At 37.1% G+C, this 15657-nt stretch overlaps 1 protein-coding gene across 1 annotated transcript in view; it reads left to right on the forward strand.

Moving 5' to 3' along the window:
• The window catches only part of LOC105385858 (dynein axonemal heavy chain 1), a 145698-nt gene that overhangs the window by 67127 nt on the left and 62914 nt on the right, over positions 1 to 15657 (forward strand). The window contains exons 31-42 of the mRNA XM_048625339.1: positions 185 to 308; positions 771 to 868; positions 1054 to 1126; positions 1239 to 1356; positions 2576 to 2754; positions 3437 to 3599; positions 4096 to 4206; positions 4861 to 4952; positions 5104 to 5258; positions 10624 to 10741; positions 11488 to 11691; positions 14493 to 14706. Of these exons, the coding sequence (XP_048481296.1) occupies positions 185 to 308; positions 771 to 868; positions 1054 to 1126; positions 1239 to 1356; positions 2576 to 2754; positions 3437 to 3599; positions 4096 to 4206; positions 4861 to 4952; positions 5104 to 5258; positions 10624 to 10741; positions 11488 to 11691; positions 14493 to 14706 (1649 nt within the window). The remainder of the gene's footprint in view (positions 1 to 184; positions 309 to 770; positions 869 to 1053; positions 1127 to 1238; positions 1357 to 2575; positions 2755 to 3436; positions 3600 to 4095; positions 4207 to 4860; positions 4953 to 5103; positions 5259 to 10623; positions 10742 to 11487; positions 11692 to 14492; positions 14707 to 15657) is intronic.

Consider the following 15657-nt stretch of genomic DNA (forward strand, 5'->3'; position numbering starts at 1 on the left):
CATGCGGCATGTAGATTGTAGTTTTATCAGACTACCTGTTGTCGACCGTCACTAGGAGCTAGATGCATTCCATAAAAATTGTTACATTGAACCAAATGGTCTTCTGAAACCTCCATCCTCATGTCATTGTTGTCTGCCGCGAGTTGTCACCTTCAAAGATAGTACTGGTGGCTGTTATTTCCAGCGGTCGTCTGGTGATCACCCCGCTGACAGATCGCTGCTACCTGACGCTGATGTGCGCCATGCACTTGAAGTTCGGGGGAGCCCCCGCCGGGCCCGCCGGCACCGGCAAAACAGAGACTACCAAAGTTAGTTCAACTACTTGAATAAGGGTGCTTACATAGAGAGACTGGGTTCCCTGTATCTACCTGTACCGGTAACCAGCTGTTTATCTTTCTGCGAGTGAAAATCTCTCAGTGAGCAATACATAATCAAGTTACCGGTACGGGTAGATACAGGGAACACGGTTCTTTATGTAAGCACCCTTATGCTTTACCGCATTCCCTGCCATGAGTGACCATCTGAGGTTTTATTTATTTATATAGAATAATACACATGCATAGGATTGTCGTTTTGGTTTTGCTATTTAGACATTCGTACCTACATTAGTCATTAGTCCACTTCTTATGACGGAGGTTTCTCATATTTGTCTTGCCACTTATCAGAACGTCGTTTCCTGGTCCTCTTCTTATCCTGTTATTGACAAACACTAGACTAAACAAACAAGTATTTGATGATGATTACTTTTGAATGTGCCTTATGTTTTTAAGGACTTGGCTAAAGCACTGGCGGTGCAGTGCGTGGTGTTCAATTGTTCAGATCAACTGGACTTCATGGCCATGGGAAAGTTCTTCAAAGGACTTGCTGCGTAAGATTACCTGTCTAGATTTTAAACCGCTTCCATCCGTATCGATTCTGAAGTTAAACGCCGCCATCGTCAGATTTTGATAAAATTTTACTTGAACGCCTCTTAAGTAATATAATGAAACAATCGTAATAGGATATGGTAGGCACTATATACGATAGGTATTTATATATTTTTGTAATGTACAGGTCAGGAGCATGGGCATGTTTTGACGAATTCAATCGCATTGACATAGAAGTACTTTCAGTCGTTGCACAACAGGTAACTTCTATGAAAAACTATAATAAAATAGAATCTATCTCTTCATTTAGAGACATGTCATATCGTTGTTTGGAAACTATTCAAGTTCACAATTTTCTATATGCTTTTTCAGGTGGTGACCATTCAAAAGGCCCAAATCGCTCGTCTAGAGAGATTTATGTTTGAAGGAACTGATTTACCACTCAAGCCTTCTTGCTCCGTGTTCATTACTATGAACCCTGGATATGCCGGTAAATTATTGTAACCTTATGTCGTTCGCGGCTTATTGAAACTGTTTGGGCTGATATAATTAAATAATGATGCATTGTTGGATTCGTACTTCAATGGAATTCTCCATTTTGGACTGCTGATATTATAATTTAGGTTAGGTTAGGTTTATAGAATGAAAAAAAAAACCTTGTCGTCCTCCCCACTTTCATCCCTCACCGAACGCCTCAGCACTTGGCGTTTTGAACCCGGCGGGCTGTTATTGGCTCCCGTGTTGCCCCTTTTCCTGGGCCGTTTAGACACGACGTCCGATGATGTCGTAGAGATAAATGACACCACCGAAAACGTGTCCGACCCGATACTGTCTCTTCGCTGAGACAAACGCCCCAATGGGCGCGCAAATTCATTTTATCGTTATAATTATCGTTCACAGTTTTTTGTTTTAAATCATGTAGGTGCAAATTGCCCCCCCCAGAATACGAAGGGGCAGCCCGACCCGCTTGGCTCGGGGAGTGATTCTCCAGTTACGGTATCCTCCTGGGGTACAATACTTTCTATTTTTTGTACCTCCATGATTCAGAACTCCTTCTCCTCCTTGGTGTTTGGTTCGCGAGAGTTAAACTCAACCTCTCACTGCCACTAGTACGAGTGTAGTAGTTGCAGAGAGCCGAGGCTCCCTATCCGCCACCTGGAACGCGCCACGTAGGGGTTCACTTCCCCTCCCACTTAGACAACTAAGCAGGTCCGTGGTCATTCTAAAAAAAAAGTTTTTAGAATGATGTTAGCTTTTGAGTTAAGAATACATGAAAAGGTTGCAAGACTAAATAAATTATAACATTATTTATTTATTATAACATTATTTATTTATTATCCATGGGTTGGTGTGAGGTTCTTCTGAGATCGTGAACAGCAACCTTTAAATTCCGGATCTTCAGGAATCTATCTATCTATCGATAGCCGACAGACTTTCTTACGATTTTGACACATAAAATGTTGCATTCTGTCAAAATCGTACGAAAGTTACTGTCAGCTATAGAGTAATTGAAACTGGCGGTAAATGAAACTGGTTTGTAATTTCTAATGGTTGAATCCATCTTAGTGTTTTCATGTTCATGTAACCGCCAACAGATGTCACTATCCACTGTTCTACATCGCGGTATTAAGATTTTTTGGTTTTACTTTAAGATTATTGTGGATCTATCTTAAAATCTAGTTTAATTCTAACCAGAAGCACTGTGCCAGGTCGTACGGAACTGCCGGACAACCTGAAGGCGCTGTTCCGTCCGATATCCATGATGGTGCCGGACTACGCGCTCATCGCGGAGATCTCGCTGGTGTCCTACGGCTTCTCCGAGGCGCGGGTGCTGGCGGGCAAGATCACCACCACGTTCCGGCTCAGCTCCGAACAGCTCAGTGCTCAGGTACAAAACATTTGAAAGACAGGAAAGAAAGAAAGAAAAACTTTATTTGACACTGACAGCATTCATGCTTAATTTAATAATAAATTATATACAGGTTAGTTTTAAATTTGCTGTCCGCCAAAAAGGTGTCCACTCAGCTATTGCAGCGCCTTTGGCTATAGCTAAGGACACTGCGCTGGTATTTCAGTGGGAGCCTCTTTAGTAGTGACGCACTACGTGTAGTTACAAAAAACACCAATAACATTAAAAAAAGATTAACAAACACAAGGGAAACAAAGTGATCAGTGCGCAATCGACGACATTGAGGAGGAGCGCGTTCTTAATATGCTTTTATTCATCCTACAAATATACACAGTGTTTGGAAGCCGGGTGCAAAGTCTTTAGGTGGTGTTATTATAGTATAGACATTTAGAAAATCTTGAGCTATATTTGTGCCAATCAAAGTCTGATATTTATAATTTTAGGGAACTTTTGCTATTTTTCTACTAAAAACACAAAATTTGCCACTGTGCTAGTAACAAAATAAATGATTATTTGTTCTCGTGACATCAAAATCATATTTTTGCTAGTATATTTCTGAATGTGCTATTTCAGTTTATTTTTTCACTGTACTTAATTATTTCGAATGCAAATCTGGATACATAGGTACAAGTATAAAATTAAAATTATAACGTGGTTTCAGGACCACTACGACTTCGGTATGCGTGCTGTGAAAACAGTGATCCTAGTAGCTGGCAACCTGATCAGACAAATGCCGGACGCAGATGAGAGGCAGATCGTGCTCCGCTCGTTGAGAGATGTCAACTTACCCAAGTTCTTGGCGGATGACCTGTTGTTGTTTAACGGTAAGCCGTAGATGAGGAAATGCAGATAAAACAACGTATTTTATTTTAATTAGGTGCGTTCAGTCCTAACAACTAAATCGACCTGAAGTTGGCTTACCCATGCTATACAGGGTGTTGCAAAAATGGTATACTAAGCCGGAACCTACAAGTGCAGCATGTTTTATCTAAGCCGGAAAATGAAAGCAGAATTTAAAAATTAGATAAAAAAAAATGCTATGCATGCTGCACAATGTAGGTTTCTGATTAGTATACCCTTTCTGCATCATCCTGTATATTTTTTGTGTTGTCCCTTGTGTTGGGGCATGATTGTTCAGTTTGATGTCTTACGACGCTGTATCTATACCCACAACTGAATTTGGGGAAGTTTATTAATTATTTTTTTATATATTTGGGGAAGTAAATTAATTATTTTCCCCAAATATATAAAAAATAATTAATATACAATAAAATAATGAATTAACTTCCCCTTATTAATTTAATTTAATAACCGATACAGGTATTATATCAGACTTGTTCCCTCGGGTCAATATACCCATCGTGGACTATGGCATTATGGAACACTCCATCAAGAACATGCTTGTCAAGAGAGGATATGATGACCTACCATGTAAGTTAATCTATTACAGTGTCTGGATGTTTCTGAAAGACTCATGATGCAAACTTATATCGCCAAAAATCGTACCTAATTATTTAAGCCATTGTCAAACGTGCTCACTATAATAATATACGAGTATTATTTGACGACTCGCTTCGGTACGCGAACATAAGTGTGAGAAGTCTGGCAAGATATACAGGACGAGGGATCCTTTCCAGGACCAGGGATTGTTCAGGAATATTATTTCACGACGAGGATTAGCACTTAAGTTCAATTAGCACTAGCACTTATGTTTACATGGGTATTGTGGGAATCCGGATCGAGTCTGCGATACGGTGCCAGGTACTGAGGATTTCCGGATCCCACCGCTGCCACCAAAATGTTACGACCGTTAAGGAAAATGCCTTAAAAAAAAGATATTTTATTTAACACTATGACTTTGCAAGTGTTAGGTACAAAGTAGTTTAATCTTATGGCAACCGTGCACGTTGCAGGATCAAGAAAGTATGGCGTGTATGAAAGTATACTGACAGGGAATGTAAGGTCTACGTTAGGGGTAGAAAGTCCCGGCTATAACAACAGGCTTACAATGACTCAAGTATAAGTACAAAAATAACATACCTACATCCAATAAAACGATAATTAAGACAATGTACATGTTTTCAGCATTTGTTTTTAAGATCATACAGTTATATGAAACCACTGTGGTTCGTCACGGATTGATGATAGTCGGACCAGCTGGCGCCGGCAAAACTAAGGTTTCATACTTTATTTCTTAATTCTTAATGCGTCCTCTGAATTGATTGCATACAACAATGAATGTTCAAGTCCTTCATGAATGCTTTCAGATTTACCAATAAGTTTGCGTCAAACCATAGACAAATTAATCATTTGAACATTTTCTCGTAGTGCTATGAAATTCTCCGCGATGCGCTGACCGCTATCAAAGGGAAGCCGGGGCCAGATGGCTTTCCCTTCACTCCAGTCCACACACACGTGCTGAACCCCAAGTCTATCACCATGGGGCAGCTGTATGGGGAGTTTGATCTGCAAACTCATGAATGGTGAGAATAGTATAGAAAATCAAATCATATATCATATATAATATTTATATAGGTTAATTATTTATAATATTAAGTGACTTAGGTTTACTATTCTTTTCCCCTTATTACCTATGTTTCCTGTACCTCCTGCGGGTTGACTGGCAGAAAATGCTTTTAGCATTAAGTCCACCCTTTGTACTTTTATTTGTAATATTTGTACAATAAAGAGTTAAATAAAATAAAATAATAAATATACTCGTACCTACTCATAATAGATAGATAGTCATAATATTACTCTACAACCATTTCACAAAGCCTCAGTCACTGAGAAGAGATTGATTACTGGTGTCTGACAAGCGAGTCTTGGCATACGATATTGACAGCAAATTTAAAAATCTTTAGGATGGCCACACTTATCATAGTTGGAAAAAGTATTTTTGAATGTAGGTACATTTTATGTACAACAGCGCCGGTAAGAATTTATAAATGTGTAAGGGTCAAAATCAGAGAAGTGAGCATTTTAGGTTTTCAAATATCTGAGAAATTAAGTTTTATTTTGAGGAAAACTAACAAGTGGAGTCTGTTGTGGCATTTGTCATGAACCTATCCTGTGATGAGGCACGCACAAAATTATATATTTTAGAAATAATACCTGCTAGTAAGAATAATGACAGGGTCAAGAGTCATTTCGGGAACACTTTTAATTATTTTTTAAATAATAATATAACGAAAACATTTAAGACTGCTCTTCGAGAAATTGTAATTAACCTTTTCCTAAATCAGAAAATATTATTATTTTATTTTTTTTTATAATGAAAACATTTATTTTTCAAATTACTCTCCAGTCTCCTTAAATTTCCAATTTGTGAAAATTTCGCTCCATAATTTCAATTTATTGTATACATTTTTGCACTACGTTATATATTATTAATATAAATACAAAGGTTTCAAGGTAATTTCATCTTGTAAATGCAAGATTTAACTATAGCATTACATAATAGTGACATATTTGCCGTTTTTGTGATGTTCCCGAAAATGATGGGAGTGTTCCCAAAATGACAACGAAGTTCCCTAAATGACGTTGACGTTCCCTAAATGAACACAAAGCTCGGTTTTTGGTACATTTGATGCATGAAAATAATATAAATTTACAGTAAATTATACCTTTATTTGTACTTGAGGAATAAGAAACATGAGTATCAAAATTGTAACTTAAAATCTAATAAGTAATAATAAACTTTGTAGTAATAATCAACAAAATTAGAGGAACAAATGCTAATTGCACACTATAATTTCACATTTAACATAATATCTTGCTTATCAATGCTTAAAATCAAAATATAAACTTTTTAGTTTTGAAATAACCAGTCTTTATGAATTAGAAACATTACTTGCATACCTAATCAATAACACAAACACAAAGTAACTTGAGTATCAAAGTTTGAATGTAAAGTCTAACGATAACCTACTTTTCGAATATGTCCATATTTTCATCAAAACAATAATAACTACGACTACCTTTTTTCTGCAATTTCGGTGTAGGTAAAATTTTAATAACTTGTTCACAGGGGACATATGCAACATCATTTTGTTCAGTTTTAAATATTCTTGCTGAGTTCCGCTGACATCGAAGAAATGTGACTTTTATTTCACCGTCTTCATCAACTGAGGTGTCAGCGACTGCAACGTATCTGTATTTATTTATTTTATTTTCAGTTGGCACATTTACTAGCAAAAATGTCTTTGGACGTATCATATTTGGGTGGAAGTTCTCCTTATCGTTTCCGTAAGATGTACCAGCACAAATATCGTCATTCATTCCATGAAGTCGATCTGAAACCTTTTGTAGATTCTCATCTTCTGAACTGTCTGATCCGTAAACGGCGTCGTAAATACTTTTTCTATTGTTTTGAAGAGTATTCAGAAACTCTTCTTCTTCCTTTTCTTTGTCTAAATCTATCATTTCTATTGGAGCTGGACTTTCTATATCTCTATCTTCCACTGAAAATGCCTGCAGTTTAATTTCTCGCAACAATTTTGAAAATTGATACAGTAGTATGGAGACATCAGAAGCATTCTGCCAGATAATTTTAGTTACATTCATGATTCCGGGGATCGCATCTATCGTTTCGGGTAATACGTTTCTGACTGCAACAATTTCACCGTCAGTGACTTCATGGAGTAAAACAGATGATTTGTTTAATAAACGGACAAAATCTGCAGCTGTGTTGACATCATTTCCTCGCAATACTTGGTCATCAGCAGTTTTCTTTAGCACTCCTCCTACACCATCCATTGGACCCTTACCATGACCTGGTTCACTGAATGTCCACGTTGAAGCAGTTATTTGCGGAAATTGGTCTATTAAGGTTTTTATCCATAAGTAAATATTAGTCCGGTTTCGATATTGGGACGTAGGTCCATCTGAAAACACGTGAAGGGTATTTACGTGTGGCCTGACACTCAATATTTTCTGTAGCGCTGATTTCAGGTGTCCCCATACAGCATGAGCCTGATGGTCCAAATTATCACTCACAGTGGCAAATGAAACAGTTTCTAGAGATGTATCGTTTTTGGCATAAAAAACTCCTGTGTGGATCGATAATTGACCTTTCGAAGCTCCGAATCTAACCGATTGAATCTCTTTCGCATATTTTGTCATATAATTTTCAGCGAAATCAATTTGAATCATTAGCTCTGTTTCTTTTAAATTATCTTTCAGTTCTCTTTTGGCCTTCAAGTTTTCGCTAATTCCATAAACGTGTTTTTTCATTGGAGAAATATCCGCAGCTAAAGACATTTTCAATTTTTTTACTGTGCTTGTAACAGTAACTTTTTTAGTAAGTTTGACGGTTTTCTTTTCTCCTTTTATGATTCGGTCTTCCTTTGTTACTTGCCACTGAAAATATTGAACGGTATCTTCATTACTCCCCGATTCCATTTTGATCTCCTTGCAATCACCACACAAACCAAGCATACAATCATAAGAAGTAGTGTCACAGCTGTACGCTTTTATACATTGGGATGTAGAATTGTGCGGCAGCTCTCCTAGTCGGTTCAATTTGTTCAGTTTGTATTCAAAATTGTCATGCCTTACACAAAGACAAGTATCTCGATCCCATTTTGTAGGTGGCACTACCCAATAAGGCTTCTCTCTCAAAAGTGTCGAATAAGATACTCGAATTCCAGTCTCAGCACAAAATTGAGGATGCAAATTTTTTACAGTTTCTAGAAGCAACCGCTTTTGTTTGTTTTCCTTGAGGCAATCTTTCTTACCAGGGCACATTCTGCTGACATCATCTCGCTCAAAAAACTTATGAATTTCTTCACGAATCTGATTAGTGATTAAAAATGTTGGATGCCTCCGATTAGATATTATAATGTTGTCATTATTTTTATTTTTGTGGAGGAATTGTTTGGCCATATTATTTAAACGATGTTTTTTGATACGGTTACCACTGACACATTTTTGAAAAGCCTCTCGCTGTTTTGAATTTGTCGGTAATTTTTTAACGGTGTCTTTTAGTTGTGTTGTCAGAACCTCGCCAAATAATAGACGTTTACGAACTTCCGCAGTAACAGGACATCCTCTTGTTAATTCATCAACATTGCGGGTAGGCGTATCAGCAGTCTTTTGGGATGCTCTTTCTTCACGTCTTCTGCTTCTCTGTAATTTTTTTTGCAACTGATTTATGATTTTTTCCATTTTTTGTATTTTATGTTTCTGTTTTTTAACAGTTCTGTAAGCCTGCGCCTTATCTTTTTTAACTTGTTTTCTTCCTGCTTTCTTCCTCGACTCGCGATTATCGTCTTCTATCTCATTTTCAGTATCTGGGGGGCTGTCAGCTAAAATGTTTGCGATCATCTTTTTTTTCTGCCTATACTTTTGAGAATTTATTCTCCACGTCTTTCTCTGTTTCCTCTTCTGTCTTTCAGTCATGTCATTAACAGTCTTAACTTTATTTTCAGCTTTTTTTCTTTGGTAATATTCCCTATCTTTCAGTCTCTTCATCTCTTTTTGTTCAGGTGTCATTTTATCTAAAAACTTGCGCTTCCTTGCATTAGCCTTTTCACGATATTTTTTATAAGCTATACTGTCCTCTTTTAATCGTTTTTTCGACTTCGTTTTCTTTTCACTTTTATCGTTCTCCATCTTTCTTGTACTAAATGGATACCTAAAACAAAATTTTGCATAGTTATGGTTTTATAAGCTTTAAAGCATAATTTTGCCCAAAAAATGTCATTTCAGGAACGCAGGCGTCATTTCGGGGAACATCCGTCATATACGAGGACGTTCACGAAATGACCGTTCTCGAAATGATTATTCGTTAAATATTTTCAAGTCACGCTTGACGCCGCCATGTTAGATATTGGTTTTAGAGGTTATGAACAAGTGAGCTACAATATTTATAAGAATTTTGCTAAAAGTATGCAAATTTACGAAAAACTAATTACTTAACAGCGTTCCCGTAGTGACAGGGAATTAAAGTACGCCTCACACATATGAAATTAAAAGGTACTTACCAACAAAATCAAATATTTTTTTTCCGAAATCACGACACACGCTTTTTGTTTTGAACTGCGAACTTCACACTGGTGCCCGCTAACGCCACCTAGCGTGTGTTGTTTTAATTACATCGACCGATGTTATTAAAACAACACACGCTTCCACGTTCACGGAATGATTTGATAAACGACGGACAGCATTTGAATAGCCAAAATATGAAGAAGTTTTACTTGTAATAATGTAATTTATACTTATATTCATAATTTGATTATTCTAAAAGATAATATTAAAATATGTCAATTTTAAGTTAAATTTTAAACATTTTTGACTTGTTTGAACTTCGAAACATGGTATAAGGACGCGTTCTCGGAATGACGATTTGGACGTATTTTGTTTAAAATCAAATAAATATTACCGTAGCGAAATAAATATGCTGAGTGCACTGTAATTATATGCACAGAACCTTTATTTTGAAATAATTATTTTAGTAATATCATGTAATAAAATTAGGAAAAACTTTGTCGCCGGCATAATGCTCACCTCTCTGATTTTGACCCGTAAAGAAAAAAAGGCTTATACCCAGCAGTGGGCAGATACGGGCTGATGATGATGATGATGATGAAGAAAAAAAATATAAATTTGCTTTGTAGAAATTGGATCTTAAACCCGTTCTCGCAGGTGCAGGCAACGGGACCTGAGGACAAGGAGCACTTTGATTTCCCTTCCGAAAAACTTTTTGAAATGAAATAATACGTGTGCCAAGACTCCCTTGTCGGACTCTGCCGTAGTGCTTCTCCCGTACCTACTACCCCACTTTTTCTTCTTAGCGTGACGATGAGCCAGTCATCCAGCAGTTGTTAAATTCTGCAATACTTTCAGGACTGATGGCATTCTATCGAGCCTGGTGCGGGCTGGTATTGCGGTGGAAGACATGGACAAGCGTTGGTACGTGTTCGACGGACCGGTCGATGCCGTGTGGATCGAGAATATGAATACGGTAGCTATTTAAAGGTTTATTGTGTTACTAGCCAGGAATTTTCTGTCCATAATAATACTTTAATACTGCGACCTGTGTATAAAATTGATTTTTTACAACTGTTGCAAAAATATAAATAGCAAACATTCTTGATAGAAAATTGTGTATCCAGGATAAAAAAAAAAAAAAAACACGCACTCACGCCTTGTACTAATGTACTCCCTTGCGGGGTAGGCAGAGGTGCATTGCTGCACCCACTTTTCGCCAGAGTGTTATGTTAGTCCCAATGTAATAGGGGGCGGGCCTATTGCCATTTTACGGGCACATCCAAGACCCGAGAACAAATATCTGTGTTTAAACAAATATCTGCCCCAGCCGGGAATCGAACCCGGGACCATCGGCTCAGTAGTCAGGGTCACTAACCACTACGCCATTCGGTCGCAGTACAGTAACCCCTATCGAAACTTTTACTTTAATAACTCCATAAAACGTTCCAACTTAAAGCTTGAATTCCACCGCCTACGAACGTCTTATATTATTTTCTTTGTCTGGCCTTCGTTCATTCCATTCTCTCTTTGCTTTTTGCGCAATTCGTCACTGACACTACGTTTAATGAATTTTAAAATTTCACGTACCTACTTTACTTATGATAGAAGAAGCTTTAATGAGTCACGAATTCATTGGATAAAGCTGCGAATTATTCGAAAGACCCATCCCCTGAGCTCACTATTGTTCTCCGATTCTGACATGACATCTGCATTCTCCAGGTGCTAGATGACAACAAGAAGCTCTGCCTGTCCAGTGGTGAGATCATGAAGATGACGGATCGGCAGCGGATGATCTTCGAGGTGGCGGATCTGGCCGTGGCGTCTCCGGCGACCGTCTCGCGGTGCGGCATGGTCTACCTGGACACGCAGGTGGTGGGTCTCCCGCCCCTCGTCAACGCTTGGCTGAAGAGCAATCTGCCACCCGTACGTATTTGGTGCCCGTTGATTTGGACTCTCGTAATTTTTGGCTTAGCACCAGTCATATATTTGCATTTGCATAGATGTGTCAGGATAATACCCGAAGGTTTCTTGCAACACGCTCATACGACGAATTTGGCTGGTTGCCTTTTCTCGTCGTATAGTTCAGGTCCAGGGTAGATGTAAGTGTCAGAGTAAATCCCGAAAGTTGCTCTTAAGAGGCTTGTATGACAAATTTCGGCCACTGCCGGTTGACACCGTAGATATCTATCTACCTATATATATAGTCGTTTGCAATAGAATCCAACAATCATGTAAACAAACCAAATTGTCACGATTACTCCGTAATCACATACATTTGACGATCAATTATGAACATAGTCTGATTTCAACGAACACACCATTGTTTTCACATTATCTTCAACACGATTTAACTTGTATTTATAAGTTAAATTTGTTAAAACATTTGCAACGTAAAAATTTCGAAGTATTTGACAAGCTGTCATCTTAGTTTTTTACTCATCGAACTCTATAAGTCATTGAAAAGTTAGTGTTGTTCGTAATCTGAAGTTATCTTTTAATTTTAATTTAATAAATTATTTTAATTTAATATTATTTGAATACAATAAAAAATAATTTTCAAGAGCTTAATATAATTAACCAAAACGAAAAAAAGAAGAGGAAGAAATGAAAAAGCTCGACGGCATTTTAGACACGGCAAGCGATGACACAGTGGTTCCATTTATAATTACGGTCACCGGCGACACTTCTGATAGTGATGATGAAGAAGACGAAGATTTAAATTTGTTTTAAGTAACACTTTTTTTATATATAATCAGTTTTGTTTTATAGTCTATGGCTTATATATTTAATCTAATTAGAACACTATGACATCACTATGGGCATAAACAATACGCTGTCAATGTCAGTCCGCCATATTTGTTTACATGATTGTTGGATTCTATTGCAAACGACTATACAGGGTGTCCCAAAAGTCAACGTCATCCCTTAAAGGGCTGATAGGTTAGCTCATGAGAGGCCAGAATATCACAATATGACCTTAGTAAAAACTCGATAATTTTCGAGATATTGACACTTTTATAAATTTTCTGAAAATCAACACCTTGGATCAGTTTTTTGCGTGCCGCCGGTACAAAAATCCATATTGTTAGAATTTGTTTGGTGTTGCATTACCCTGTATAGCCCTGCTATTGATCGCAGTCAAAAAAAATATCGAGTAATGCTGTATGTTTAAAAAAAACACGGTTTTCAAAGTCAGAAAAGGTAATCGTATTTTTTTATAAACAACTTTGACTCTACATACTGTAAAAAAAATATACCACGCAAACCTGGCACCTTATTTGAAAAGATTGCTCATTTAATGCAGTTTCCAAAATGGTCTGAAACGTTGCTATTGTTTCAATTAACAAAAAAGTTATTGCTATTTTAGTACAAAACGACCTCGATGTAAAATTGTTTGAAGGAAATTTATCTGACTGAATTTATTAAGGGTAAGTCATGTTGGAATGAGTAAAAGTAAAATAGGTGGTGTGGCCGGGAATGGGAAAAGAGACAACGTTGTCACAGTTAATAAAAAAACGCATTTTGAGTATCTTTCTCGAAAAAAGTGGACTATAGCAACTCCACATTCCCCATAAATGTAGCGCATGGTAACGTACATTCCTGAGTAGTGCTAATGTGTGATATTGTACAAGTAAAACGCTTACACATGTACATTGTACACCCACAGTATCCAAAAAAGGGACAGATCAGTTTTTCTTCTTATTTATTTTAAAGTTATTGTTAAACAAAACCAAACTCTCAAAATTATGATTATGACCATTAAAGAGTATTATTTTTTGCTTATTATGTACTTAATATAATAATGTGGTGTTATAATTTTGAGAAATAAAAATAAGAGTCAATAAATGTTTGTTTTTTTTTAAATAAGGTGTAAAAAACGCAAAATATGTTTTATACGAGTTTGGTAAGTTTTTTCTTAGCTATTTTTGCGTCATCTATGTTGCCACGGCTGACCCCACCACCTATTTTACTTTTACTCATTCCAACATGACTTACCCTTAATAAATTCAGTCAGATAAATTTCCTTCAAACAAGTTTACATCGAGGTCGTTTTGTACTAAAATAGCAATAACTTTTTTGTTAATTGAAACAATAGCAACGTTTCATGCCATTTTGGAAACTGCATTAAATGAGCAATCTTTTCAAATAAGGTGCCAGGTTTGCGTGGTATATTTTTTTTACAGTACGTAGAGTCAAAGTTGGTTATAAAAAAATACGATTACCTTTTATGACTTTGAAAACCGTGTTTTTTTTAAACATACAGCATTACTCGATATTTTTTTTGACTGCGATCAATAGCAGGGCTATACAGGGTGATGCAACACCAAACAAATTCTAACAATATGGATTTTTGTACCGGCGGCACGCAAAAAACTGATCCAAGGTGTCGATTTTCAGCAAATGTATAAAAGTGTCAATATCTCGAAAATTATCGAGTTTTTACTAAGGTCATATTGTGATATTCTGGCCTCTCATGAGCTGACCTATCAGCCCTTTAAGGGATGACGTTGACTTTTGGGACACCCTGTATATAGTTATTCTTGCACGAAGTATGTTCACCAGGATTTTGAATATGACGTAGTCTATCAACGACGTATTTTCTGGACTACGTAACCTTCCTTCACTCCACTTATGTTGACTTTATCTGTCATTATAATTCACATTCACTTTGCTGGATAAGACTTATTGCTTGGAAATAATAATATATTATAAAAATGTTACAGATCGCCGAAAACATACGCAAGTTAATGACGGGCCTGATCCAAACATTTCTGTACCCAGCCCTAGAAGTCCTTCGTACTCAGTGCGTGGAGATAGTCAGGTCTATAGATTCGGCTCTCGTGCTGAAGTTTCTAGAACTGCTAGACTTCAGACTGAGGCCTTTGACCGGGAAGGACGACCGTCCGCCCCCTGCGCCTCCATTTTTAGCTTTGATGCGTGAGTTTGTGTTCGTGTTCTTTTCGTCCATGCCGTGGACGCCCAATTTATTTGTTAAGAGGGAAGTATACCACCTGCTCGTCCATATAAAAAGAGAAAACGTTTTACTACCTCTAAATATTATCCAATCTCTATGTTTTTTTAGTATGTTATTGACACAAGCAATTTCCAGGTTTATAGCTTTTCCTTTTTTCAAAATTTTATATACACTCACGGGCAATGAAAAGGTTCCACTGACAAAAGCACCAAATTACTCCTGAACCTAAAAGCTAGCTAAATGACGCTTTCTGAAATATTAAAGTACATTTCACGGAGCACTAAAATATTACCTACTAATAACGGTAATATTTCGTTCAAATTTTAAATGAAATATTTGAAAAAATTGGGGTTGTTTGGTGTCGGCATTTTGTGAGTGGAACTTTTTCATTGCCCGTGAGTGTAGATTCAAAATTATAGGCACCTCAAATAACGTAATTTTTGAGATAAAAACTTTTTTGAATCAAACCGTCTGTTGAACAATAACAAAGTATTTTTTTTAAAGCGAAAGCTATAAACCTAGAATATATTATGCTGATGCGATTGACATTAAAATCAAAGAGATTGGTTGATATTTAGTTAGTGTAAAACGTTTTCTCCCGATACGTCTTTTCATTTCTCGCGTGTGTATCATATTAATTCTGGATCATTAGGTACTCGAAGCTAAATAGCGTGTTCAATATTTAGTCACCTGCATAAAATGTCTTTAAATTAATTTGGCCTTGATGTCGAAATGCCCATGGATCAAAACGTGCTGATATCAGAAAGTATTTTATGCTGCGAACGGGGAGGCTAGAGAATGACACACGCCGCGCGCGGGGGAGAGCTCAAACTGCTGAGTGGCCGCAGATATTTGTTAAAAAAATATGTTTTTTATGTGTATCAGCTGTCCGATACGCATATTACAGGCTCTGC

The sequence above is a fragment of the Plutella xylostella genome, chromosome 14 (assembly GCF_932276165.1).
Source record: "Plutella xylostella chromosome 14, ilPluXylo3.1, whole genome shotgun sequence".
Lineage (NCBI taxonomy): Eukaryota > Metazoa > Arthropoda > Insecta > Lepidoptera > Plutellidae > Plutella > Plutella xylostella.